At 36.0% G+C, this 27807-nt stretch overlaps 2 protein-coding genes across 4 annotated transcripts; one reads left to right on the top strand and one right to left on the bottom strand.

Moving 5' to 3' along the window:
• On the top strand, nucleotides 1-15646 carry LOC133533278 (cytochrome P450 9e2-like). Of its 2 annotated transcripts, XM_061872236.1 has the most exons (10): nucleotides 311-450; nucleotides 3472-3622; nucleotides 4179-4330; nucleotides 4567-4690; nucleotides 5016-5134; nucleotides 6104-6282; nucleotides 7930-8009; nucleotides 9401-9616; nucleotides 11447-11698; nucleotides 13560-15646. In XM_061872236.1, the coding sequence occupies exons 2-10, from the start codon at nucleotides 3538-3540 to the stop codon at nucleotides 13715-13717; spliced, it is 1365 nt and encodes a 454-aa protein (XP_061728220.1). In that variant the 5' UTR covers nucleotides 311-450; nucleotides 3472-3537; the 3' UTR covers nucleotides 13718-15646. The 2 variants fall into 2 exon arrangements, with proteins under 2 accessions (XP_061728219.1, XP_061728220.1); XM_061872235.1 differs by lacking the exon at nucleotides 3472-3622 and having other exon boundaries at nucleotides 1-450.
• Nucleotides 14920-27742, bottom strand: LOC133533280 (tRNA (cytosine(72)-C(5))-methyltransferase NSUN6). Of its 2 annotated transcripts, XR_009801842.1 has the most exons (8): nucleotides 27304-27742; nucleotides 27041-27233; nucleotides 19536-19692; nucleotides 19109-19316; nucleotides 18580-18873; nucleotides 16512-16693; nucleotides 16028-16098; nucleotides 14921-15056 (listed from the first exon to the last, which is right to left on the bottom strand). XR_009801842.1 is itself a non-coding variant. In XM_061872237.1 (7 exons), the coding sequence occupies exons 1-7, from the start codon at nucleotides 27406-27408 to the stop codon at nucleotides 14945-14947; spliced, it is 1251 nt and encodes a 416-aa protein (XP_061728221.1). In that variant the 5' UTR covers nucleotides 27409-27742; the 3' UTR covers nucleotides 14920-14944. The 2 variants fall into 2 exon arrangements, 1 of the variants encoding a protein (XP_061728221.1); XM_061872237.1 differs by lacking the exon at nucleotides 16028-16098 and having other exon boundaries at nucleotides 14920-15056.
• Between the last annotated feature and the right edge of the window lie 65 nt (nucleotides 27743-27807).

Below are 27807 nucleotides of genomic sequence, written 5' to 3'. Positions count from 1 at the left end.
AAATTTCATTTCATTCATTGTTTGCACTAGCTAGTAGTATTGAGTAATTTGTGTGAATTGTTGTAGGTATTTGCTCTTTCATTAAACGATTACGTTATCTTTTCGTATATTTCAACTGCAGCGATTCGATTCAGTTTTCGGTTCGACTCAACGACGAAGGACGCTCAATTAGTGCAAGTGTTTACGGCCAAATCATGCATATAAACAGTGGAACTAAACAAATAATATTCTTCGTGCTGGAAGAATGGAAGCTTATTTTATTTCTGACCCTAATTTTCAGTCTGTACATGTATTACACAAGTACATTTGAATTCTTTGAACAAAAAGGGATCAAGTTCATGAAGCCGTATCCTGTAGTAGGTAATTTGGGCTCTCGGATGATGGCAAAAAAATCGTTTCATGAATTTCAATATGAGATCTACAACTTTTTTAAAGGCAATCCTTACGGAGGTGAGTGTAACATTTTGTAAATTTCGTTTTTTTTAAAAGAAATTAACTAACTGTTATACCACCTATTCAGGTATGCAGTAATATTGTAAAATCTGTATAGAAAGTTTCTTGACAACTGGTTAAAATTAAAACTTAAACCAAATTTTTCACAAGTTATAACAATATATTTGTTCGTAAAAAGGCAATATGAATCACAATCGGCCAGACTTTACAATGCTATCAATAATTATGTATCTATATATAACCTGACATCACATAAAGTGACAGTCACAGTAAAACTGAAATCCTCAACATATGAAGAAATAGAGTTCCTTATTTCTTTTGTAGTCTAGATGTATTGTAATAAAAATAATAGAATCACACACACATATACACAAGCTCTCACACACACACAAACACATAAATTCTTTAAAAAAAAAAAAATATATATATATATATATATATATATATTAGCTTTAGTTAGTTTTTAGATTAATATAATATAATCCTTTATTTCAGTCAGTAAAGTAAATTTAATTTTTTCTACACTTGCATATTTTATTCCTGTCTGTGTGCCACTTATTGGCAAAAGGCCTCCTCCAACCTCCAAGTGGGAAGTAAGCAATGTTTGCCGACTAGGAAAGCCTGCCAAAGACATAATAAGACATATCCTTATCTCAGTCTCCCTAATATGGAGAAAAAAAAAATTGCTTAAAAACAAAAAACTTTTCCCTAAAAATGTTTACATCAATGAGGATAAGGAGGACTAAAGATATGCTGAAAAAAAGAAAGGATTTCAAAAGCCAACAACAGGAACTAATAGTTTTTAGATTAGTTTATACTAAATTAAATAAAATCAAATAATATTATATAATAATAATAAAAATAATTCAGCCTATATACGTCCCACTGCTGGGCCTCCTCTCATGTGCGAGAGGGCTCGGGCTATAGTCCCCACATTAGCCCAATGCGGATTGGGGACTTAAATAATATTATATTTAATTAAATTGCTTATACAAAATGTCTGGGAAGAGTGGGGTCTCCTGTCACAGGTATAATATACTTACTAGGGGACTCCATTAACTGTATCGTCAAAACGAAATATTTTATTATTATTTAATACACTAGCAGCAGAAAGCTGATGCGTGTATATCACTGCACTTGTTTTTTTTTGTATGATTAATGTTAATTTTGATTGGCAAGAGAAGGTAAAAATAAGTGGGATAGAGAGGTAGCGGAATGGTATCCTAGAGATGGAAGGAGGAGAAAAGGTAAACCAAAACTGAGATGGTCGGATGACATCAAGAAGCATACGGGAGTTAATTGGATTGGGACAGCACAGAACAGAGAGCTATGGAGAGAGCTGGAGGAGGCCTATGCCAAGAAGGCAGACTAAATAATAAATGAAAAGCAATGGTATTCAAATATATTTATTAAAATGATTTAAGAAAAATATTAAAATCAATATAAATGCCATATGAATTAATGTAAAATTTTATATGTAATGAATTATTATTTTGGTCAATAAAGGTTATTCTTATATTATCTTATCTTTAATGTTCATTTTGATAATTTTAAATGTTTGTCAAGTCTGTTTTTAAAACTATTAACTGAAGGAGCATTTATCACTGCTTCTGGTAGTTTATTCCACTCGCGCACGACGCGGTTCGATAGAAAGTGCTAGAAAGCACTGCTTTGCTTGTGCCGGGAACGCGAGTAATCTTTAAGCTGTGGCCTCTTTGACGATGATTCATGCTCATAACAAACAGTTTCAAGGAGGTCACCACGCTGTCTTCTTCGCTCCAGGGTTTTGACAACCAAGACTGGCAAGCCTTTGGTAGTATGGTTTGTTGCGTAGTCCATATACCATCTTGGTTGCCCTGAGTTGCACCTTTTTAAGTAAAGTGATATCCTTTTTAGGGTTCCGTAGCCAAATGGCAAAAAACGGAACCCTTATAGATTCGTCATGTCCGTCTGTCTGTCCGATTATGTCACAGCCACTTTTTTCCGAAACTATAAGAGCTGTTCAAACTTGGTAAGTAGATGTATTCTATGAACCGCATTAAGATGTTTACACAAAAATAGAAAAAAATCAAAAAATTTTGGGGGTTCCCCATACTTAGAACTGAAACTCAAAAAATCTTTTTTCATCAAACCCATACGTGTGGGGTATCTATGGATAGGTCTTTAAAAATGATATTGAGGTTTTTAATATCATTTTTTTCTAAACTGAATAGTTTGCGCGAGAGACTCTTCCAAAGTGGAAAAATGTGTGTGTCCCCCCCCCGTAACTTCTAAAATAACAGAATGAAAAATCTAAAAAAAATATATGATATACATTGCCATGCAAACTTCCACCGAAAATTGGTTTGAACGAGATCTAGTAAGTAGTTTTTTTTAAAACGTCATAAAATTTAAAAAAAATTTTTTTTTCATCAGACCAATACGTGTGGGTTATCTAGGGATAGGTCTTCAGAAATGATATTTAGGTTTCTAATATCATTTTTTTCTAAACTGAATAGTTTGCGCGAGAGACACTTCCAAAGTGAAAAAAAGTGTCCCCCTCCCCTGTAACTTCTAAAATAACAATGAAAAATCTAAAAAAAAATATATGATATACATTACCATGCAAACTTCTACCGAAAATTGGTTTGAACCAGATCTAGTAAGTAGTTTTTTTAATACGTCATAAATGGTACGGAACCCTTCATGGGCGAGTCCGACTCGCACTTGGCCGCTTTTAATTAATTTACCCAAATAGGCGGGTCAACACAGAGCGAGCATACGCACGAGGCAATTTCCTCACGCACAAACCGGCCAGCGTAGAAGTGCCTCCGCCGAGGCGGCGCGCTCAGGCGAGGAAAACTCGCACGTCATAAATAAATAGTAAATAATTTTTAATTTTGATTTAAACCTAGCATATAAATATAGAGACCTGGGAATCACTATTTCACATAACTTAAAATGGGACACGCATCTAAGGATCTATTTATTAGAATATATAAGTCATATCTCCGTCCTTTACTTGAGTATGCTTTTCAGATATGGTCCCCCTACTTTAAAAAGGACATCACTTTGCTGGAAAAAGTACAGTGAAGAGCAACTAAAATGGTTGCTTCACTGAAAGACAAGCCATATGAAGAACGGCATCAGGAATTAGGTCTTACAACATTGGAGGACAGAAGGAAGCGAGGTGATCTTATTGAGACATACAAAGTCTTGTCTGGACACTACAATGTTCCAAATATTAAAGACCTACACATATCAAGCCAGAATGTAAGGTTGAGAGGACACTCTAAAAAACTAGTCAAACCTCCATGTGCTAGCAACCCTAGGAAACACTTCTTGCCAAATCGTGTAGTAAATGTGTGGAACTCTCTACCAGAAACTGTTGTTAGTGCACCGTCAGTGAAATCTTTCAAAAATAGACTAGACACACATTTTAGAACATTAAAAAGTGCTAAATAAACAAGTGCTGCGATATACACGCATCAGCTCCAAGAGCTGCTAATGTATCAAATAAAATAAAAATAAATAAATAAATATTTCCATGAATGTGGTATGGTAGGAATGGTAGGAAGACAGTAATCAAATTTCGTAGTCAGCAATTTCGATAGCCCAGACAGTGCGTTATTTTAAATGTTAAACATTTATGAAATTATGATGTTTACTTAACACATGCACAGGCTGGGCTATCAAAATCGCTGCTAACTTAGCTTGGTCTGACTCTACCATATTTCTCATTCCAGGTATATTTGAAGGAAGGAGACCATGTCTGTATGTGTTGGACCCAGAGCTGATCAAAGCAATTACAATAAGAGATTTTGAACATTTTGTTGATAGAAACACTTTAAATAGTAATGAACCAAGATACTTAAGCCAATCTCTTCTTAATTTAAAGGTGAATTTTTAGGTTTATATCATCTTTTTTTGTTAGTTAATAAAATTTTTCAGATTCAAAAGGGTTTTGTGTTGGAGCGTCCATAGCACTTTATTCACACCACCTTGCCTAGTTTGAGAAAGTTTAGCATCTTATTTTAAGAAAAGTATGACACGCTGGAGTTAACTTGCCTAATGGATATGTTTAGTGCCCTAAACATTGAACATACTTAACAAAAGGTTCTTTTCTCATTTTAGGGTTCGGAATGGAAAGGAGTTCGAAGCACTCTAACCCCAGCATTCAGCTCTGCCCGGTTAAAGAACATGCTGCCTTTGATTGAGGTGTGCACAGAACAAATGGTTCAGTTCTTGAAGCAGTATGGTAAGTTACATAATATTACAAATATGGTACATAAATAAAAGTTCATAGAATCATTATGAGTATGATATTATAACCTATTACTATGGAATATGAGCTGGGAGGTAAAATTATATAATGAAGTACCGATGTATATTATTTAATCTAACATTGCGATATCCCAATATACTTTTTGCTGGCTAGGTGGCTCTTGTTATGTTATGATTCAGCCTGCCAGCGAGCAGAAAATATATATTATGATTTTTCCGTCCCTCCACCTCTACGCTTATTTTACATTACATTACCAATTACTCATCATTTCCACTCATTATGTACATATTGCTTTTAGACAAACAGGATGTTGAAATGAAGGACACTATGGGGCATTTTACGCTGGAAGTTATAGGTGCATGTGCCTTTGGCATCAAATGCGATGCTTTGACCAATGAAAATGCTAATTTTATAAAGGTTAGTATATTGTTTAACTAAATAAAACTACTGCGCTTTCAATCTATATCTGTTTGATGCTTGTACTTACATCTTGGAGTTTTCTATGGGTCAACCGTTTTTAGGGTTCCGTAGCCAAATGGCAAAAAATGAAACCCTTATGGATTCGTCATGTCTGTCTGTCTGTCCGTCCGTATGTCACAGCCACTTTTTTCCGAAACTATAAGAACTATACTGTTGAAACTTGGTGAGTAGATGTATTCTGTGAACCGCATTAAGATTTTCAGACAAAAATAGAAAAAAACAATAAATTTTGGGGGTTCCCCATACTTAGAACTGTGGGGTATCTAAGAATAGGTCTTCAAAAATGAAATTGAGGTTTCTAATATCATTTTTTTCTAAGCTGAATATTTTACGCGAGAGACACTTCCAAAGTGGTAAAAAGTGTCCCCCCCCCCCCCTGTAACTTCTAAAATAACAGAATGATAAAACTAAAAAAAAAACATGTACCATTACCATGCAAACTTCCACCGAAAATTGGTTTGAACGAGATCTAGTAAGTAGTTTTTTAGGGTTCCGTACCCAAAGGGTCAAACGGGACCCTATTACTGAGACTCCGCTGTCTGTCCGTCCGTCCGTCTGTCATCAGGCTGTATCTCATGAACCGTGATAGTTAGCCAGTTGAAATTTCTACAGATTATGTATTTCTGTTGCCGCTATAACAACAAATACTAAAAACAGAATATAATAAATATTTCTTTCCAATCTCGAGGTTCTCATCCAATCACCGAAGTTAAGCAACGTCGGGCGGGGTCAGTTCTTGGATGAGTGACCGTTTTTATAGATAATGGTACGGAACCCTTCCTGTGCGAGTCTGACTCGCACTTGGCCGTTTTTTTTAATACGTCATATATGGTACGGAACCCTTCATGGGCGAGTCCGACTCGCACTTGGCCGCTTTTTTTCTCAATTGCATTTAATAAATTACAGATAGCAGAAAAATTCAACTATATGTCCAAGTCTAAGAGGATGATGATATTCTTTTTCCTAATATTTGCACCAAAAATGTTGAGGTATTTTAATATATCTTTCATGAACGAAGAAAGTACAAGAGAATTAGTCACAATACTGAAAGCTGCTAAAAAAGAAAGGAGATCGGGTGATTACAAGTAAGTTTTTTGCCATGTGGTATTCAGAATAGCTATAGTATTTTCAAACAGCAAGGGTACGGTCACTATACCCATGCTGTTTAAAAAATATTATAGAGTACCTAAATTAAAAAAATATTTTATGAAAATGCATTAATATTATTATTATTTTTTCTAAATTTGAAACGTCAACTAATAAAGTCGATAATGATAAAACGGTCAACTTCGCAAACGTCTGTTTATAATACTTTGGATACCGATTTAGCATGATGTAGTATGTTCGTTCGAAATTGATGTCGTCATTTAGCGGTATATGTTGAATTCATTCAGATCGAAAATTAGATCTCTATTCCTACAGGTTGTTTACCACACTGGTTGGTTAAGTACCTATTGTGATATAGATATAGTTGTCATGTCACCTGCAATAATATGATGCACAGCGAATCGTACAAAAAGAATGGCCCAATTTTATTACTCTACACCTATAAGATTGTGTTAGATATTAGTGCATGTGACTTTAACTAGTTCCCAGTATAACATTGATAAATTGCGGCACTTGTTCCAAAGCATGTTTGTTTATTTAAATATCTGGTTTTATCTTATCATTATCATCTAAGACCCACCAGACTATGTGTGCATGCATTTATTTAGTAAATGGGCAATAACTTGATTTAATGTGCGTTTGTTTTTTGATATGATAATTAAACTTTATACATATTCCTTTTTAACCGACTTCAAGATTTCAAAAGAGGAGATGGGATCCATGAGGAATAGAGGGAACTCTTCAAATGTGAAAGGCAAACATATAGTGATTTTTGTATATTCTGTAACAAATCAAGCATTTACATTTAAAAAAGTGACATTTGATGAAGTGGAACTGCTGATAATGATCAGAATGAAACTCTTCAACGACGCATAGTACACGTTTGGCGATTTATCCTCTTCGGTGTGTTTGTTAAGTAAATTAAATTTTCAAAACAAATTTTTGTCAAGTTCGAGTTCTGATGATGGGGTCCATGAGGACTCGAGGGAACCCCTCAAATGTTAAAGGCATATAATATATATATAGTGATCTTAGTATTTTTATTAACAAATCAAATATTTACATACATTTGTAGAAGTGACATTCGATGAAGTGTAACTGCTGATGATGAACAGAACGGAACTCTTCAATGATGCATAGTTCACGTTTGGCAATTTGTTCTCTTTACATGTTTGTCAAGCAGTTAGGTTTTCAAGGCACATTTTTATATTTCTATTGTATTTAGTTTTTTAATAATTATCTGGTGCTTTATTTCATGTATGGTGTGAAATAATTTATCTTAAATACAGTCGAATATCCTATTGCGGGTATCTTACCAGTCAACCATAGGGCAAATCTGAAATGTGTCAAGGTGGGTGCAGTGGCAAAAAAAAACATGTTACTTCGTTTTCTACATAATTAGGCGTAGGACGCTGTCTTTTTAATTTCATTGTATGAAATCTAAAATCAACAATAATCGATCTTTCACCGGTCTCCCTCATTGAAATCGGTTTTTTTTTTCTTAAAAATTATTTTCTTCACGCTACGGGACACACACAAGGCATACATACATACATTGATGAAATCGCAGGACAGGACATTAATTATAATGAAAATTTTCTCTGAAACATATTTTTTTGTTTTAGGAGAAATGATTTCTTGCAGCTGCTCATAGACGGAGCCAATAAAGAAAATATTGATGCGGACGGCACAAAATCAGGAACATGTGAGAATTAATCAATATAACTTTTTTCTTACTAAAGACCAGTAAATAATAAAGACAACTCTCCAAATAAAGTTGATACGTTAATTGAGGAGTGTCTTTTCAAAAGGGCTTATTTCCACTTTCAACTTTTTTTTAACTATGAATGTAGTTTTGCTAAAAGTAGAGAAATACATATATACTTTGAGTTTCAAGTTCTAACAAGTCTTCTTGTCCTCAAAAAAAAAACTAATTCAAAAATCAAAGTCCGGATCAAAAGGCCTTATTTCTCAAGCTAACGAATACTATAAGTATGAAACTCAAGAAAGCAAATTACCTAAAACAATATTAAAACAAAGGAAAAGGATTCCAATGCAAATTGATACAGCAGATAATACAACTCGGCCTCTTTCAGCGAATAAAAAAAAAGGATGTAGAAAATTTGCTTAAAAAACAGTTTGGAGACAACTGGATTAGGTTACCGGAGCTGGTTTGGTATAGAACCGTATTAGACAAATGTAATCTATCAGCAGAAGAAAATCGAGACGAAGTCGAATGCGATTGTTGCGAAGATGATGCAGAAGAAGTTCACGTGTAAATGTATTCTGCTTAAACTTAAGTTAGCTATTTGCTGTAGTAGTTGTTAAGTTAATTTCACAATAAAAAGGTATCCGTTTCAAAAGAGTTTATTTCTGTGATGTACAAATCAAAAAGGTTTATTTCTCACATGGCCGCAACAAAACGGCTTAATTCCAAAAGTTCGCATCAAAAGGACTTAACTCTGAAAAAGATATGCTAATTAACATAATTAAGTAGGTAGATTAAGCAATGTATGTAGTGCCATAACATTTATAGCAACTTAATTTAATATAATATCGAGAAAACAGCAATTATTTCGAAATGGAAACCGTGGATTTATGTTTTTCCCAATTTCCCAAAAAAAGTTCAAAGTGGAAATAAGCCCTTTAGAAAAGACACTCCTCAATTCTACTCCAAGGAGTTTGTCTCTCATAATTTAATTTCAAACTTATGTGTTTGTGCGAAACTTGGTCCTCGTTTCTATATAACACTTAACTTTATGATAATCATGACGATGGTTTGTTATCCCATAGATATAATATACTGCGTGGCGAGACCCGAATAGAGCATTTCTCTGCGCACTACTTTTGATCTTCTTTCTGAGGAACTTAACTTTCTAGCTTCTTTTTCAGTCGGTCCCTCAATGCTGAGGATCGTGACTTTCTAGCAGTATTCTGGGTTTAGAATCTGTTAAGGTATGGATATTGACATGATTCAATAGCTCGCGCATTGATGCGAGAAATCAACTGCAAGTCTTGCCAAATTCGTACATATCATAAATATCGTAAAATTACTGCCCCTTGTTACAATTTCAAATATTAATTTCATCTTTACAGTGCTAGATGACGACACGATCGACGCGCAATCTTTGCTGTTTCTCATAGCGGGTTACGAAACGTCGAGCACGTTACTCTCATTCGCCATTCACATGCTGGCTACCAAACCAGATATCCAAGAAAAGCTTCGTGCTCATGTCACGGAGCTTACAGAGGGAAAGGAGATGTCTTACGAGCTGCTGTCGCAGATGTCTTATTTAGAAGGTTTTTTGCTGGGTGAGTGAATTACCAAACCTGCTGTCCGTCTACTCCTATCCAGCATTTGTCTGCGGGTTCTATCTTATAAATTGTTATAGGTCGACAGTAGAAATCAATAAATATTTACACGGGCAGGGACAGCATCTGTTCGGTGTACCCCTTATATTTCATAAAAGTGTCAAAAGGGCCTTTACGTGTTGGCTTCTCCTCCGCGCACGCCTCCCAAAGGTCCAGAACACTATTGTTCCGTGATGGGAAAGACATAAAATAAGTAGGGACTTTTGGCCCTGGCTTGTCTTAGCCGGCGTTCTAGAGTGGCATCGCAAGAGAGCGAAAGTAAGACTTAGTACTTTGGGGCGACGTTTGAGAGATAGGGGCAGCGACCCCCGTGCCGGCTCTTTCCTGGTTCAGCAAATATCGCTAGCTGTGCAACGCGGCAATGCCGCTAGCATTTTTGGCACATTTGGAATTGGATCAGGTGACAGTCGGAACGGGACATAGGGCTTATTTCTAGTTATAATTTTTTATCAGAATGTCTTTTTATAATATAATATAATAATATAATTATATCATAGTATTATATTTTATACTTTATATAGGTTGAAATAAAAATGGTACTCCATTTCTAAATATACATTTTGAATTCTAAAGATACATTTTGAATCAGTTTTAACTCAGCACCGTTTCATAGCAGGAAATATGAAACCCGATTCATAACTGTGCTGTGGAAGAATCGTGCATTTTTTGAATATATTTAGCAATCCGGTTTTAGCGAACTCGATTTGTGTCAACATAATATTACTTGATAACTTGTCTGCCACTGACGCCGACAAGAGTATACTACTTATTCAGTGACTCGCAGTACCTCTGAATTAATGAATGTCCATTACTTAGTAATTGACTTACGTTTATGTTAAAAAAACCTAATTGCTACCTTTAGTTTAGATTGCTATATTCGTATAAGACGATGGAGTTATGTAACTTATCTTTAAACCTCAATATCTTTGAATGTTTGCGTGACAATGTAATATTTGTGACAATGTAACTTTCGTTCAACACGCCCACTCGGTCTAAAAGATTTTATCCCCCCCTTTCAGTTAAACGCCCTTTATCTAATTATAGGCAAAATAGTTTCCTGTGTCGCGCAGCTCGTAACTTGAATAATTTGTCGAAGGATCTAGATATTGACGTTTTTAATTGCTCAATCCCTAGTGTAAGGCGCAATCTAGTCAATCAGTGCTTCTAAATAACATGTTGCAGGTAGTGATACGCTATGGAGTGTGATTTGTAACTTTAATGTATTTGAGCCCGGTCCATGTTGTTCATCCAAATGCGAATATAAGTTGTTTATCTTAGTGTAATTTCATAAATTATAAGTGTTCTTATTTATTGCTCATATCTATTTTTTTGGTCTCTCTTTTTTTTCTAATTGTAACTTTGATAATATATTTCATATTGTAATATATTGTGTCACATGTGCTTTTGTATCTAGTGTGTACTTTGTAAGTGTGTACTTGTGTGTTTGTAAGTTATATATACAGTTTCTATTTGCGAGTTCCTGTAATTGGCTCTGTATTACTATCTAAAAAGTTTAATGTATTTTTTATAGCTGTTGGAATTCCTTGTATATATAAATAAAATAAAAATATTATGATGACAGCTGATCTGATGATAGAGACCGAAGATGTCCATAGAAACTCGACGATAAAATAACGCAAACTACCTAATAAAATTAGGTTTGTTACAATAGTCTTGTTTAGTAGGTAGTATATGCCTGTTAAAAGAAAAATAGAGTTGGATCAACACTTGTACAATGAAATTTTGACAAAATAAAGTATGTTGCTTCAGAAACGTTACGATTGTTCCCACCCGTCGCCCGAGTTGACAGAGTTTGCACCAAGAAATACACCCTACCTGGAACACCAGTAGAAATCAACGTCGGTGACGTGGTCGCTATACCAGTGTACGGGATCCACACGGACCCTGACATTTACCCACAACCAGAGGAGTTCAGGCCAGAGAGGTTTATCGGGGAAGAGAAGAAGAATAGACCGGCTCACTTGTTCCTGGCCTTTGGGACTGGGCCAAGGAATTGCATAGGTACGTCTTAAACGATAACCAGCATATTTATATACTCGTAATTCCACATGCCTCACATTGTAGGAGAATCTGTATAGTTGCCACGCTACAATGCTTATCTCAGAATTCAATAGCGGCCTAAGTATAGAAGCACATTGTTTCATTATTAATATTTAATTGATAATAAAACACAGGAGTTGGTAAAGTAGCTACGAAATAATAGAGTTCCAGAACTCTATTATTTCTTGATTTGACCAGTCAAATCAAGACCGCATCATTCGCGTTCGTATAATCGGGGACGTCCGCGGTGAACCAGTTCAGAAAATTTATGCCTCGATCCTTACGAGCGAGCCAAACTTCGCCTCCCATAGAGATAACCAATTACGATGCTTATGCACTTATGGGTAAAAGCAGGTAATGAGACAACCAATAGGTTGTAGGAGCGGTTTATTAGTTGTTGTTGTTTAGGCTAGTTTGTTGTTGTAATGTAGGTCCGGCAAACATTATGTGTAGTTGGTGAATTACAAAGTTATTCAGTATCAATAATGTTAGTACATTAATTTAGGCATGCAAAATTTTAATTACATATTTACATAAACCTAAACTGTTATAACATTATTATATATTATATGTTTACAATACAAACGCAATACTTATTATTTACGTTTATAACATTACCTAGTACTACTAATAGGTACTCGTATTTATTTGCTGTACATATTGTTTTGTCCATGTCCATTTAACACTCATTGGCTTCACATGTAAGAAATTCGGATACTGAGTAAAAATTTTTTTTGCCTAGCCATTTATGGAATGCTTTTTGGAACTGATTTATTGGAAGAGCAGCTATACAAGACGCTATCTTATTATACAGTGTGATTGCCATTCCCATTACATTATTACGATAAAAAGCAGTTTGGCTTTTACATCCAATTAATTTGTGTAATCTATTGCTTCGGGCAAATGGATTACTCTCAGCCACCGTTTTAAATAGTTCTGGGTGTTTTTTGACAAATATGCACATTTCCGAAATATACATAGAGGGCAAAGGAAGAATGTTAAGCTTTTCAAATATTGGCTTGCATGAATGCCTTCTTTTTAGGTTGCCTAATGCTCGTATACATTTCTCTTGAGCCTTAAAAGCTCTGTCTATCAATACCGAGTTTCCCCATATAATTATTCCATATCGTAGCACAGATGACACATATCTGTCTCATCTGTGTAAGAGCTGTCTCTAAGGACGCAATTTTCTTAATTTTATTTAGTGCGAATACAAATCTGTTTATTTTCTTACATACTAGTTCTATATGATATTTCCAATTACAGTTTTCATCTAGTGTTATACCCAAGAATGTGATTGAGTCTAGTAATTCTATCTGTGCACCATTATAATTGATATTTAGGTTTAATTTTTGACTTTTATATGTTTTAAATTTGATTGCTTTCGTTTTATTTACATTAATTTTTAATTGATTTATGTCCATCCATTTAATTACATTATTTAAAGTATTATTTATGTCACTTTCAAAATTATTATAAATTGGTCATCACTTTTGTGTTATCGCATCACCGCCTGCAAGACGTTTAACACATTCACTGCCAGACAAAAAACGGCGCACTACCCCAGAAACCGGTGGTCTATAGCTGCGTACAAAACAACCCGCCGGTTGTCCGGCATCTGAACAAAGTTCACGAGCGCCCACCAGGTGGGTTCCCAGCAGTGAATGTGTTAAAAGATTTTCGCCCTTAAGGTGGTTCACCGTGAATGTCCCCGATAGTACATATTAGTCCCCAGTAGTATTAAGTACATTCGGCCATTGACTTGACTTACCGAAGAAGAAACAACTCAAGTCCCATGATCAATATTTTTATTTATTTCCAGGTCTACGATTCGCCATGTATTCTGCAAAATTGGCTATGGTTTCGCTTTTGAAAAACTTCAAGTTTACCACATGCCCGAAGACTAAGGATCCAATTAAATTTGACAAGAGGGGTTTCTTGCTAAAGGCAGATTTGTGGGTCCGCATTGAATCCCTGTGAATTTTATGTTCTGTATGGGAATATGGAGTTAGGTTAATTTGTTTTTGATATGGTTACGGCAAACTATTAAAAAAAAACAAAGAGTAAGCCTCTAGTACATTTGTAGGTATAATTTTTGATACTGGTTTGAATGGTGCGCCTACAATTTGTAACGCCAGAGATATTATCATTTATCATGATGGGATTATTCGCACTAGTTACCACCAAGTTGTTACCAGTGGGAATTTTTTTCGCCATCTTTTACTATAACTATTTATTAAAGCACTCTTTATTTATACTTTACTATTTCTACTGTTTTTATTAGTATTGAACTCTAACAAAATTTTGGTGGTAACTACTGGGAAAATCCCAGTAGTTACCACCAAATCGAGTTGGTGGTAACTAGTGGGAATTTTTTTCCCAGTAGTTACCTCTGGTAAAAGGTGGGAAAAAAAATCCCAGTAGTTACCACTGGTAACAACTTGGTGGTAACTAGTGGGAATAACCCATCATGATGCAAGGAGATTACACCTTTCATATGTTTTTAAGTTGATGCAGTCGCCAGCGTATAAGGCCGCGTAAAACTCACAGTAAGGGTACACATGACAGATATATTTAATGAAAAGCATGGTCGGTTGAAAGCTACGCCAATCGTGCACAGCGCATCATAGTGAATCTTGACGCATTGCACGAAGGTTGATATTGGGCTGTAGCGGCCCGCCTAAATTGACGTCTCGTCTCTCGTCAGCTTTTATTTACGTAATAAAACACTGCAACATAGGTAAGACAGGTATAGGCAAAAAGTGTAAGACTTGCGTTTATTGTGTATTTGCAATATTTACATAGAGCATAATATTTGAGAACTGTTTATCTTGCCAAGATTAATTTACAATGTGATACGGAAATGAGCCCAGGGCCCATACATTTCATGCCGTTGACGCAAAAACGTTGACGTAATTTACATACAGGGAGATTTTTATAACACTACAAATTTTGCTAACTAACCTAGCTATTGACGCGTAGAAAAATAAATATTTATTTCGTAAAATACACTGTTAAAAATACGTATTATTTAATAAAGTAACAATCTATTATTTGCTTGAGTGACAATCTATACTGATTGCCAAGTGTGGAGGTTGATACTAATAATATTTATTTTTCCCTCTTAGGTACTTAGTAAATTATGAAAGTATGACCTTTTTTAAAATATTTTATTATGTACACGATTTATGTATTATGAATTGTAATTTATTCCGTTTTGATGAATTTTGCAATGAAGAATCCTATTGTGTCTTTATATATGGGATGTTTAGTTGGCCTAAGACAATCATCTTCGGGTCCAAATCTTTGTAGCATTGCTCTGTAACAATAATAGTTACCATAAATAAATAAAAACATGTGCCATTCCTTAGCAAAATGTACCACTTTGGCGGTTGTTAATACGGTACTATAAACATATAAATTGCATGGTATCTTTTACCTGATTGTTTTCAATGTGATAGTATGTGATAAATGACTGTACATGAGTATGTCATATAACGTATTTATATAATGCTCAAAAGTACGTAAAAGGAGCCTTATTTTGAGTACAATAGAGTACAAATTTCAAGTTACATATTATTTATATGAGATAGTTGAAAGGTCCATCTTACGTATCGAGATTAATTTCAGTTTTATAGGTAAAGAGTTTATTTTAGATTTAAAATGCCATAGATAAATGTGATGACATTGTTTTTATAACAATACTTACATCATTTGGATACTCGTAGTTACAAAATGTACAGTATTGGTAGTACTCATTCAACTCAATTATTATTAAATTACAGTTTACTAGTTCATGAGGCAAATACAACTATTAAATCACATTTTTCTAGTTTACAAGACAAATATCTTCTAAAGTTTATTGAAGTTAATGTATTTTTACATGGGTTTAATAAAGAATGGAACATATTTCTTTAAATTACTACTGACCATATATTAACCATACATACTTAAATAAATATTTATCCTCCCCAACAAACTGTTATCGTGGTTTGGCGATAAATATTTGTAAAAGTTATTTGTATTTTTTGATACAAAAACGAAACATTATCAATGCGACGCGATCAACCTGTCCCAGCAGGAAGGTTATTGATCGGGGCAAAACATTATACCCCAAAATAAAGTCAGTTATTCCATATAACAGCAGCTCAAAGGAATTACCGAACGATTCGGTTTTAAGCAGGGTTACGAGATGTCAGGAATTTTCCTGACATGTCAGGAATTTTGGCCGTGTGTCAGGAATGCGACCATGTCAGGAATTTTTAATGAATCAATAGTTTTGTAATGTACCGTTTTATTCGGCCTTCGTGCCCCGACGTCGCTGTCGCTAGGGATCCCCCCGTCACCGAGCGGTCAGCAAACTTGAAAAAATAATCAGGAATTTGTCAGGTAAGTCAAAATTTGTATCGGGTAACCGTAGTTTTAATTTAGTAGGAGTAGGAGGAGTAGTTTGTCCTCGTCATAGTCTCACTTTTCATTTCTGCCTATTAGGTACTTTTAAAAACTCCTAAGTGCTACGTCAAAACGGTAGACGTATACCAAAGCTTGGTGGGCAACAATGAATCCGACTAAATTACGTAGGTCGTTTAGTATGATAATGAACTTTTCCCGAGAGTGTCTATTTCTACTGCTACCTACCGTACTATAAAAACAAATAATAAAAACTTGCCACGCGTGTCGGTAAAAAAATAAACATTGTAAAAATTTGCGTGACAGTTCGGAATCGGACATGAGTTCAACTTCCACTTGGCCAGTTTTTCTATAATCAATTTACCTTTGAGCATCTGTGAGACCTTCGCAAGGCATCCCCGGGCCTCCAAGGAGGGGCTCCGCAGGGACGAGCTGAAGACAGGGGAACTTGCTCAATGCCCACATGACCATGGCTTCATTCTCTTCTTCAGTTACTGTGCATGTGCTGTATACCAAAACCCCTCCTAGTTTCAGTACTTTCACTGCCTGCAAAAAAAAAACACGGGGACATGAATAAAAGCGTATTGGGTCACATAAGTATTTTGACGTGCTATGTCCAATAGTATGCACAAGACATGGATAAATAAAACAAGAAGACTGGCAATGTCTATACCAAATCGCGTTTCCCCAATACCTAGCGGCATCTTTTGAATGGAAGTTGAGTTATTTTGACTAGAGGTCTAAGCTACGAACAAATTAACGCTATACACAAATATAAGATGTTTGATATTTGAGCGAGCCCCGAAAATAGAAGAAATGTTCGTGTAACATGTGCCACTGTGGCAGAGTTGTTGCTTGTTCACGGTTTTGGGGAAGGGGGGTGTGTTGACTAAAGTACTGCCTTTGCGAGATGTGATTTTATATGTCATTAAAACTTTGTAGAAAAAAACGCACCCCTAGTTTGACAGCTGAAACAGATGGCGCTGTACTCTGCCATATTTCGTTGTCACCGAATTCAAACGACAACTTTTGACAATCAATGTTAAAGCCTGACAACAGTTTATTTGACTCTCGCCATTTTGCGGATTTTCAATGGTACTAATTTCTTTCACTGGCAACAAGTACTCTTTGACAACGAACGTTGGATGTCATCCAATGTCACCGATGTAAACAAACAGAAAATATCTACGAATATATTCAAATATAAACGGTTTTATTACAAAAAAAATGCCAATAAAAATTTCTAAAGATGCGAAAAAAATTGTAGTGAATGCAATCAAATACTTACAGCTTAAAAAAGACGAAAGATTACATAGCATTCCAATAAACAATGTTTTAAAGTTGGTTGTTGACATGACCGGTATTGACATTTTATAGTGCGGTTGTATTGAACTGGTTTAAGTAGATCGACACTAAAAAATATTTCTAAAAATAATGAGACGGTCTTGACTTTGCCACCTGTACAAAACAAAGCCCCACACAAAAAGAGAATTCAAATAGACGACTTCGATAAATGTGCCATAAGGCATAAAATTCATGAATTTTATGCCGTGCGAAAACAAGTAAGTACAGAGTATCAAAACTGCTCACTGCTTTGAAAAAAGACATTGGATTTACAGGCAGCAGAGAGTACTTACGAAAACTGATGCACAGTATGGGATTCAAATATAAAAAATGCAGAAACCAACGTTCAATATTGATGGAGCGTTCCGATATTGTGGTTTGGCGTGAAAGTTATTTGGATCAAATACAAGAAGTAAGGGATACAAATATGCCTATAGTTTATTTGGACGAGACCTACATTCAGAACCGAATTCTCTATAAACAAAGTTTTGACATTATACGATATACGAGTATCAACATGAAGCCAATGCCCACTACCCCGACTATACATGACGTACGCACATTATTGCCATACGTAAGCTGTTTGCAGCGACACTATCTCAGGGTTAAATAAACTGTTGTCAGGCTTTACCTTACTTCGAGCAACACCGGCTTCCGCTTCTCACATGTCGGAAGGGAGGAGCCCAAGCCATATCTTACCGAACAAATCGTTCTACCATTTTTTGCGGGGGAAACGTACACTAAGTCGCAATTCTCACTTACTATACATACAAAATCCAATCTGTAATCACGACACAAATACATAGAAAAAGACACACGTTTAAGACAAATCTAGCACACCTCGATTTCTTTTTGTGTACAGACGAGTCACAACACGCACTGCACTATGCCCAGTTGGGCATGTGCTTTGGCAGAGAGGAAATAGTGCGAATGCCGACTCCTTTCCTGCTGGTGTTGCTCGAAGTTACCTTATTATTTACGAAGTCATACAGCGCCATCTCGTTTACCTGTCAAATTCGAAGCTCGAAATTGTCTGGCTTTACACATCTTAGTAATGTGCAAAGGTTCTAAGTAGAAATTATACTCACTGATTCCATTAACTTTCGTTGTACGAATTTGTATGACTGCAGCATCTTGTCAGTCATTTTGTTAACTAGCTGAGGTCTTTGTCCAAGTCCGCTGCATGGTCCATCAAGGAGAATCTTATCAAAAACATTTGAACTAAAAGGAGGACTTTTGGTGACATCAGTAGTACCATTTTCTGAATAGCATTTTGTTGAGTCAAAGGCATAAGCGATGACACAAGTAACTCCATGTTTCTCACAATTCTCCTTTATTCTAGCCACTTTTTGAGGAGTTTTATCTATTGCGATAATAGTTGCCTAAAAAAACATACAATTAAAGTCATCAAAACATTTTTTACTAACGAAAAATGTTTAGTTACCTATTATAGTCAGTTGATCAGTTGTTATAAAACAATAGATTAATAAAAAGAAAGAAATAACCCTCCTACTGGTATCACAGGATGATCGGTATAATCGCTATTTGAATATATTATTTAAATTACTGTGTTATTCCATAAAATATTTCTTCATGCAAAAGTCTAATACTACTAACTTCATTATTAGACATTTCTGCTAAGTGTGTAGTCTTATTACCAGGGGATGCACACATGTCTAGGATGAGCTCCTTGGGCTGTGCATTCACCACCCAGCCACAGACCATTGACGGAAGGTTTTGAAGCACCAACGTTCCTTTGGGGTATATAGACTCATTGATAACTGGTAGTCTTGAAGCGGGCAGAGCAACTTCTATAGCAATTCCGCTGAAAGATAAACAATTGTTTAAATTAACCTCTAAAGGCTATCCATACAAAAAAAATGAGGTACTTAGGTTTAAAATGAGCAAATGATGAGTGTAGGAAGAGCGAGTCAATTTAATGCGTTTCTGGTAAAGGTGGTTGGATAGCTTGCTAAATTAACAATTTAAATAGCAATAGGTGTAGACATAAAAATCTGCGGTTTTTGTTTAAATAATGAGTTACCTAGGTGGTATTCCTTCTTTGAATAGCTCATGTCGAGGCATCTTCAAGTAGCCAGTGCCAACAAAAACTTTCTGGCCGGTATACTCCACTTTCAGCCCTTTCTTGCATTTTCCCTCCACGTCACCGTAGATGTCAACTTTATCATTGACACTGCAACCTATAAATTAATAAGAAATATCTAATTGCATTGATTGGCATGTTGGCTACGCATCCATGCTGCATAGCCAAGATGCCAATCGTTTGCGCATATTAGTGCGATAGAGAGACAGATGGTGTTTCTTTGTCGTAGCGTAAACGATTGGCATGTTGGCTGTGCATCCATGGCGCCTAGCCAAGATGCCAATCGTTTGCGTATATTAATGCGACAGAGAGACAGATAATGTTTCGTTGTCGTAGCGTAAACGATTGGCATGTTGGCTATGTACCCATGGTGCCTAGCCAAGATGCCAATCTTTTGCGTATATTAGTGCGATAGAGAAACAGAAGTGTTTCGTTGTCGTATCGTAAACGATTGGCATGTTGGCTACGCACCCATGGTGCCCAGCCAAAATGCCAATCGTTTGCGTACATTAGTGCGATAGAGAGACGGATGGTGTTTCGTTGTTGTAGCGTAAACGATTGGCATGTTGGCTATGCACCCATAGTCCCATAGTGCCTAGCCGAGATGCTAATAGTTTGCGCATATAAGTGCGATAGAGAGACAGATACCGTTTCGTTGGCGTAGTGTAAACGATTGGCATGTTGGCTACCCATAATGGAGTTATAATGAATAGAATTGCCGTTCTGATGACCAACTCCTGACTCCATCAGTAGAGCCTGGAGCTCATCTAGATCGATGGTATTCGTCAGGGCAAATATATAGGTCAGGGGCGGATTAAGAAGGCGCGGGGCCCTTAGCACAATAGCTCGCGGGGCCCCCCTGGTTTGAAAAAAAAATGATTAAGTGCGAGACGGATTCGCACCCCGAGGATTCAGTACCATCACAACATTTTTACGATGTCTTAATTTTTGTCCACTCGTTCTCTATTAGTTTTTAACATGTTATGCAGTGTATTTTTTAGGGTTTCGTAGTCACCTAGAAACTCTTATATAAGCAGTTTCACCATGTCCGTCTGTCCGAGGGTTTGCTCCGTGATCTTTAGTGCTAGATAGCTGTAATTTGGCATGGATACATAAATCATGGATTGCGACAGAACGGGTAAAATAAAAACTATAAAAAAAATTAGGATACCTCTCGTACAAAATGTTTTTACTTTGATATTTTTTTGCTTTGACCCTGTAGTGTGGCGTATGGTTGGATAAGCTATTTCGAAACGAATAATGGCTCCAAAAACCTTTTTTTAAATAAAGTTATTATTTTCGGAAATAATCGCTCCGAAAGAAAAAAAAATGCAGGGAGGAATTTCGATCTTTTTATTTTTTTACTAATACATTTTAAAAGAGCCTAATCTTAATGAAGTTGTGTTATTTTATCACAGTTCCTTTCTTTTATATAGGTTTCCTCCTTACCTTCGGTTTTCATCATCAGATTAGGTCGATTTTGCCAAATTTTGACAAATGGTCAAAAAAATAGTTTGCAGATGGTTTGCAGGTTTTGAAAACAACTTACGAGTATTACAAGTTAAAGCATGTAGGGATACTGTTTAACAACATCAAGATTATTAAGTTTAATAAAAGCTTGTAAAAATAGGTGAAAAGTGAGTCAGACCTAAGAAGTGGGAACTAATGGCTAAGTGAGCCAAAAAACAAGCCCGAAGGCTGAGCCCCACGAGCTGAATATCCGGACCGATCGGACCACCCGATTTCGTAGCGTTCCCGTGCGAAACCGAAGGCCAAGCTGCAGGAAAGCAGAGTCTAGAATGAAATCAATGCCAGAGTGTGAACGAGGCCGTAGGCCGAGCTCCGTATAAGGGTGGAGGCCCGGAGCGTTCAATCACGGCGCGCCACCATGCAAAGACTGAATTGTAGGAGAACAGAGTTTGGAATTGATCTCGGCTCGCCTGCTGCTCGGCCTTAGTTCTTGCTCGAAAGTGCGACTTGCTGGGATGCTTTGGGTATCGGGCCCTATGTAGGGCTTTACATCCGGCTTATGCGAATGCAAAGCCCTGCATAGGGGCCGCGCTGTTTTCTTTTTATAACATTTTGACAATTAGATCATATGTATCACGGCTTTGCAGCAACTCGGCATATTTTGGGCCCGGCCAGCCGTAGAGGAGCGCGTCCTTTGGCCTACTACGGGCTCAAAGCTGATCATCATTAGGCATTAGCTGTAAGGTGCAATTTGTTATTTGAAATAATAATTAGTAAATAAATCATCCTTCCTTGCTTTTCACTAATATGTTTTTAAACACAGTATCTTCTTTTGTTCGTTTCCGAGCTCTGCTGTTTCCTGCAGCTTAGCCATGCACAAAAGTTTGCACCTTCCCTAACACTCTGCACCTTCGGTACTATGCTAAACTCTGCTCTAGGTATTTGCGTAAGCCTAAAAAAATCTTTAAATTTGGTATCGTTGTAAAGAAAAATAGACAGGATAATAACAAATAATAATAATTGATCAATATTGTTACTGAGTTACGAAAAAAAATACATTGTAAATAAAATGTGGTGGTACAGGATCCGCGGAGTGCGAGTTCTACTTGGCCGGTTCCGCGTGCCGAAATCGCATGGTCAGGGTCGGAGCGCGGGGCCCCCCTTAGGCGCGGGGCCCTTAGCATATGCTTTTTCTGCTGTTCGGTTAATCCGCCACTGTATAGAGTCCAAACACGATGGAGTTATGGGTAGATTAGGAATATATTGAGCCCCAACATGATCGAGTTATGATGAGTATATTAGGAGTTCTGGTGACCAACTCCTGACTCCATCATGAGACCCTGGATCTCATCTAGATCAATGGTGCTCGTCAAGTTAAATCTATTGAGCCCAAACACGATGGAGTTATGATGAGTCGATTACGAGTTCTGGTGACCAACTCCTGACTCCATCATGAGACCCTGGAACTCATCTAGACCGATGGTGCTCATCAGGGCCAATCTATTGAGCCCAAACATGATCGAGTTATGATGAGTAGATTAGGAGTTCTGGTGACCAACTCCTGACTCCATCATGAGACCCTGGACCTCATCTAGATCGATGATGCTCGTCAAGGTAAATCTATTGAGCCGAAACACGATGGAGTTATGATGAGTAGATTAGGAGGAAATCACGCTGTGTCAGCGTGATTTATACGTCTTTTAAAAAAATATTAATTTACCGCAATGTAGGTCTCATAGCATTTTTTTTTTAAAGGTTAACATAAAGTTACAGTTTGCTATAATATTATTTTTAAAGCAAAATATACGTACAATTTGCGGAAAAAAAAATGTTGTGACCCTGTTTTCTCCAAAAAAATGTAGAAAACTCGGAAGGTATTTTATCATTTTTTTTCAAATGAATCTAACATTTCTTAATCATTCCAGCCCCTTGTACAAGATATGTTGAATCAAATTGTAATCATTCATGTACCAAATGATTTTTGTTTACTGCAAAATTGAGAACCGAAACGACACTTCTCACTGCAAAATTTGAAAAAGACTCCCAAGAAAACTCATTAAGAAAGAGGTTACCAGCAGGGCTGGGCAAAATACTGCCTTCATCGTATTTGAAATACAAATTACAAAATACATTAAAAATTGTATTTGAAATATAAAATACAAATTACTTTGGTGACAGGTATTTGAAATACAAAAATACTCTGTTCAAAATAATGTATTTTAAATTCAAAATACTAAATACATTTTACGATTTATTTTTTAAACTTATGTGCTAATCTGCCAAGTCCAGCGCGAAGCAAACACTGCCGTACCATCCTTTACTGGAACCATTTCGCCGCATTTTCAGGCCCCTATTTGAGAACCTCTGGATAAGACCAGAACGCAGAAATTGTGGCAATTTTCCATCGTCAATGGGTAGCGGTTCTGGCGACAGATTGGTGCAATAGTGTCATGGAGCACCTGGTTTTGTACCCTTGTCTACCTTTCAACGGCCAAGTCACACAACATTAACTATAATAATAAAGAAATCGCAGTAAGGAACCTTAGACTTGGCACGACTTTGTCTAGATTTCATTACTTTTTAAAGATAAACAAGCAGCTCCATCGAGACTTGGCTAGTTTTTTACAGAATGTTTTTGGTGGGATATTTTTACAGGTTTTTATGAATTGAGTAACTAATTTCCTTCAAAAAAACTTATTTCCTATAAGTATGTATTAGCTAGGAATATACGGAATATATGTATGGCAGGCGTAAGGCATAATAGATTTTTTTTAAGTGACTTAATAAATATTATACATTTTTTTACGACGTAAATAACGAACAACTTATTTTACATAATCTTTCCATGCATTTTGGCGTAACCGTGCGCGTGCCACATTAATATTCGCAACTTTGGAAGTTGTTGGGAAAAGTACAATAGATAGGTTTATTTAAAAAAAAAAATCTCACGGGAAGAAGAATCGATTGACATTCTCCAAAAATTTCATGCATGTAGCTAATTGTAAGACAATATTATTATTATTTTATTAAATCTATTATTATTAAACAGATGACTTATTATAATGATGATGATGACGGCCTGCCATTTGTCATGCAAAGACGATAAAGACATCGTCATTATTCTTGCTCTAAATAAATTGATTCTAAATAAATAAATTTTGCCAGTCCTCAAGGGAGCAGTATTCTGGATGCCATCGCATTTTATACCTATAAACACACGCCCACTCACTTAGCCTAGCTTAGATCTAGCTAAATTTAATAACATTCCATAATACGATTTTAAAAATGTATTTTGTAGAAATATATTTTTAAGCTTAAAGTATTTGAAATACAAAATACTAAATACATGTGAGTATGGTATTTGAAATACCAAATACAAAATACTTCCCCAAGTGGTATTTGAAATACTGCCCAACCCTGGTTACCAGTTTTTGAAAAAATACTAATAGTTACGTTGTAATATTGAATGAAAAAGGAACCATTTTACAAAATATGCTCGTCTGTAGGAATAAGGCCTCTTAAACAGTCAAAACCAGGGGATTTGCCCCTTACTATGTTTCTAATCACAGAGGACACTTCTTCAGCAGAGAATTCCCCTCGTTTGGACTCCTCGCCAGGAGCACAGGCGTAGTAGGCGTAGGCCCAAGAGGTGACTCCACTTTAAAATTATGTTTGAAGGTAGGCCGTGGACATTCACAGGTTGGCCAGGTTTAGGATTTAACTTTTTGCCTTCCAAAAATTACCAAAATCTTTATTTGTAAGATGATCCGCAATTATGTCTAATTTAATTTGTTTACTCGACAAACTGAACTAAAGTCTACTCAACAAACTGAAAACGGTGAGAAACTACTCTAAGAATGCGTGTGATATCTCATTAGATATGTAATGACGTCTAGAAAAATGTATTCGAAGCGTTTATTAGCACACAAAAAATATCAAAAGTTATTAACAAAAGGAAGGGAAAATTAGATATTTCTTATTTCCCCAATATCTCAAAAAGTATTAATATTTAAGAAATCAAAATACTTAAATAAAATGAAGGAGGAGAATTTTTCCAATAGAAAATTCCATACTTGCAGAACTGTATCTCCATTATTTGTACTTATTCAGTTTGTTGAGTAAATTACTATTGATTAATCAAATCATCCCAATATGTTCCTATTAAAAAAAGAACGATTATAGCTGCTTCATTGTTACGTTGAGTAAGTAATATATCATTAAAAACTTTAGAAAAGTAAAGACTTGAAGAATATTCTTGCACTATAAAACTATCTTTTTGTGGGTTGTTTACAATACAATACAATAAAGCCATTTCTTTCGAACTATAAATATACATTTCAAATGAGTTTTTTTTTATATATATAATATATCCCTCAGTTCGGTCTCCTCCAACTGTCTCCATTGGGCTCTGTCTGCAGCAACCCTCATCCAGTATGGCCCCAGAGTAGGGTTGCCATCTCTAAAATTTTGAAATTAGGACAAGACGCGTGAAAACCTCGGATTTTAGAGTCCAGAACCCGGACATGTCAACAGGTTTTTTTAAAGAGGTAGTGCGTGTGTTGCAGGCGGCCTAAGGCATTAAATTTTTAAACCCGGACTACAAATGAAGTCCTCCCCGGACACCCTCTAAACTAGGACAAATCTGGGGACACCTGAACGGATGGCAACCCTACCCTAGAGACACACAAATGTCATCTTTCCATCTTGTAATTGGTGTGCTTGCTTTCTAGTACAGCCTCTAGGGTACCATAGAGTAACCTTTTTGCTCCATTTTTTTATTGGGCAGCGCAGCATGTGGCCTGTCCATCCCCACTTTAGAAGGTAGATGCGAGCAAGTATGTCCGTAATCTTTGTTTTCTTTCGTATCTCTGAGTTTCTGATCTTATCCAATAATTTAATCCCTATAATACTATGCCCCATTGCCCTTTGACACCTTGCAAGTATCACGCAATGGTTTTCAGTAAGAGACAAGGTCTCACAGTCATATGTTAGGCAAGGTAGAACACAAGTGTTGAATGTTTTCTTTGTGATGTTGATGCTTAAATATTTGCTCTTCATAATTTCTTTAAGAGACCAATACTTGTGGGTTGTTTACAATATGTTAAATACACAAATAAATAAAGTGTAGTTGGGGTGTGTGTTCTAAGGACAATAGTAAATACAATAATAAAGAAAAAAAGAGGGATACTGATAATTTAAAAGTTGAATATATTATAATTATCTGTTTCAAAATACCAATAATTTGCCTTAGTCTTACTGAAGTTTTCTATAAGTAATCAGATCATCTGTGATGTGCACTATATGTTACACACACCTTCACATAATCTGTCTATATTATCAACAACAACAACCGTCTGAGAGGTCATCACTTAAAGTTGACAAACACTTTTTCAGCAATCGAGTGGTGAGGGCTTGGAACAAACTCCCAGAAGATGTGGTTTCAGCACAAAATGTGAACCAGTTTAAAAATAAATTAGACAAGCATATTATATCTATTACTCATTCATGATAACTATCTTTATGAATACTGGATACAGGTCATATCAGTTGTCAAACTGCCTGCCTGCTTATTAAATAATTATAATAATATAATAAAATCATATTATGAAATGCCTAACCTAAGATCCAAAATAAATAAAGAGAATAATAATATATATTCTGTAGGTTAAGGATCACATTTCATTATTAAACTATACTTCCAACCAACAAGTTATCTCATTGACGCCACTCCTCACATGGCGTTCCTGCCAGGATTGCTATTTAAGGTGTGGCATCAATGATACAACTATTTCTGTCTAAATATGAATATATTCTAATAAAAAACGCATACATGCTATTATATATTACAGTTACATGCATGTGGCGGTGAGGCATAGTATACACACTATACATCATATAAATAAATATTAATACACACACACTGATACAGTGATAGTAATCAAATATTACGAAAATTTTAACTGAACAAAGCTAACCTGATGGGAGCCCCATTACACCAGGAGCAAACACATGAGCGCCTCTCAGTACAGCCGCGGCGCACAGCGCATCTACTATCACCTCACTATTACCACTTGGTTGAACGTCGGTTACCCACTGTTCCACAACCAAACAGTCCGGATAGAGGTAATAAAATTTCGGTATTGCTGGTAATTTTAAGCTTTCACGTTGCTGAAATAAACTTTCTAGTTAGTTTTAACAATAAAAATACAGTTTAATTTAAATTATCGGCAATACTTACGTTTTCCAAGTAGGTTTCAAAAGTTTTGATATCATATTCTCGTGTTTTGTTTATTCTGAAAGTTGTATACTTTGGAGGCTGAGACAGCCAAGTCTGAAGCTCCATATTGGCAATTATTAAGAACAAACACGTGTGGTTTTCAAGGTTGTAATTCTTAACCTGTTAATTAATTAATTTACTTTAATTCAAAGTATTTTATGTATGTGTAGTTTGCTATCGTTATCGCACTCCGGTTCAACTTCCGTTGCTGTCAATGTCATGTCATTAATGACAAAACAAAAACAGTCTCGTTTCCGTTCCCGCTTAGGATTGCCAGCACAGAAACCATCAAAGAGTAGTAGAGTCGAACCATCAAAGAGTAGTAAGACGTAATTAGAGTGACAGAGAAAAATGCCTGCAATTGACTAACTTCGATTTTCCGGTTGTAGCCCGGTTTCTGTCTTAAGCCGTGTACACACATTATTATAAAGATAGGGACCCTTGCCTGCATCAAAGTTATTTTAT

The sequence above is a fragment of the Cydia pomonella genome, unplaced genomic scaffold (assembly GCF_033807575.1).
Source record: "Cydia pomonella isolate Wapato2018A unplaced genomic scaffold, ilCydPomo1 PGA_scaffold_147, whole genome shotgun sequence".
Classification (NCBI taxonomy): Eukaryota; Metazoa; Arthropoda; class Insecta; order Lepidoptera; family Tortricidae; genus Cydia; species Cydia pomonella.
This window is presented reverse-complemented; position numbering and strand designations above follow the sequence as displayed.

Excerpts from the sequence above, each read along its gene's own strand:
- LOC133533280 (XM_061872237.1), bottom strand. The coding sequence starts at position 27,408 with ATGGAGCTTCAGACTTGGCTGTCTCAGCCTCCAAAGTATACAACTTTC. Across the intron at positions 19,693-27,040 it reads TGTAATGGGGCTCCCATCAG|GTTGCAGTGTCAATGATAAA; the intron begins GTTAGCTTTGTT and ends ATTAATTTATAG. Across the intron at positions 19,317-19,535 it reads AAAGAAGGAATACCACCTAG|CGGAATTGCTATAGAAGTTG; the intron begins GTAACTCATTAT and ends TTTATCTTTCAG.
- LOC133533278 (XM_061872235.1), top strand. The coding sequence starts at position 195 with ATGCATATAAACAGTGGAACTAAACAAATAATATTCTTCGTGCTGGAA. Across the intron at positions 6,283-7,929 it reads AGGAGATCGGGTGATTACAA|GAGAAATGATTTCTTGCAGC; the intron begins GTAAGTTTTTTG and ends TTTTTGTTTTAG. Across the intron at positions 8,010-9,400 it reads CGGCACAAAATCAGGAACAT|TGCTAGATGACGACACGATC; the intron begins GTGAGAATTAAT and ends TCATCTTTACAG.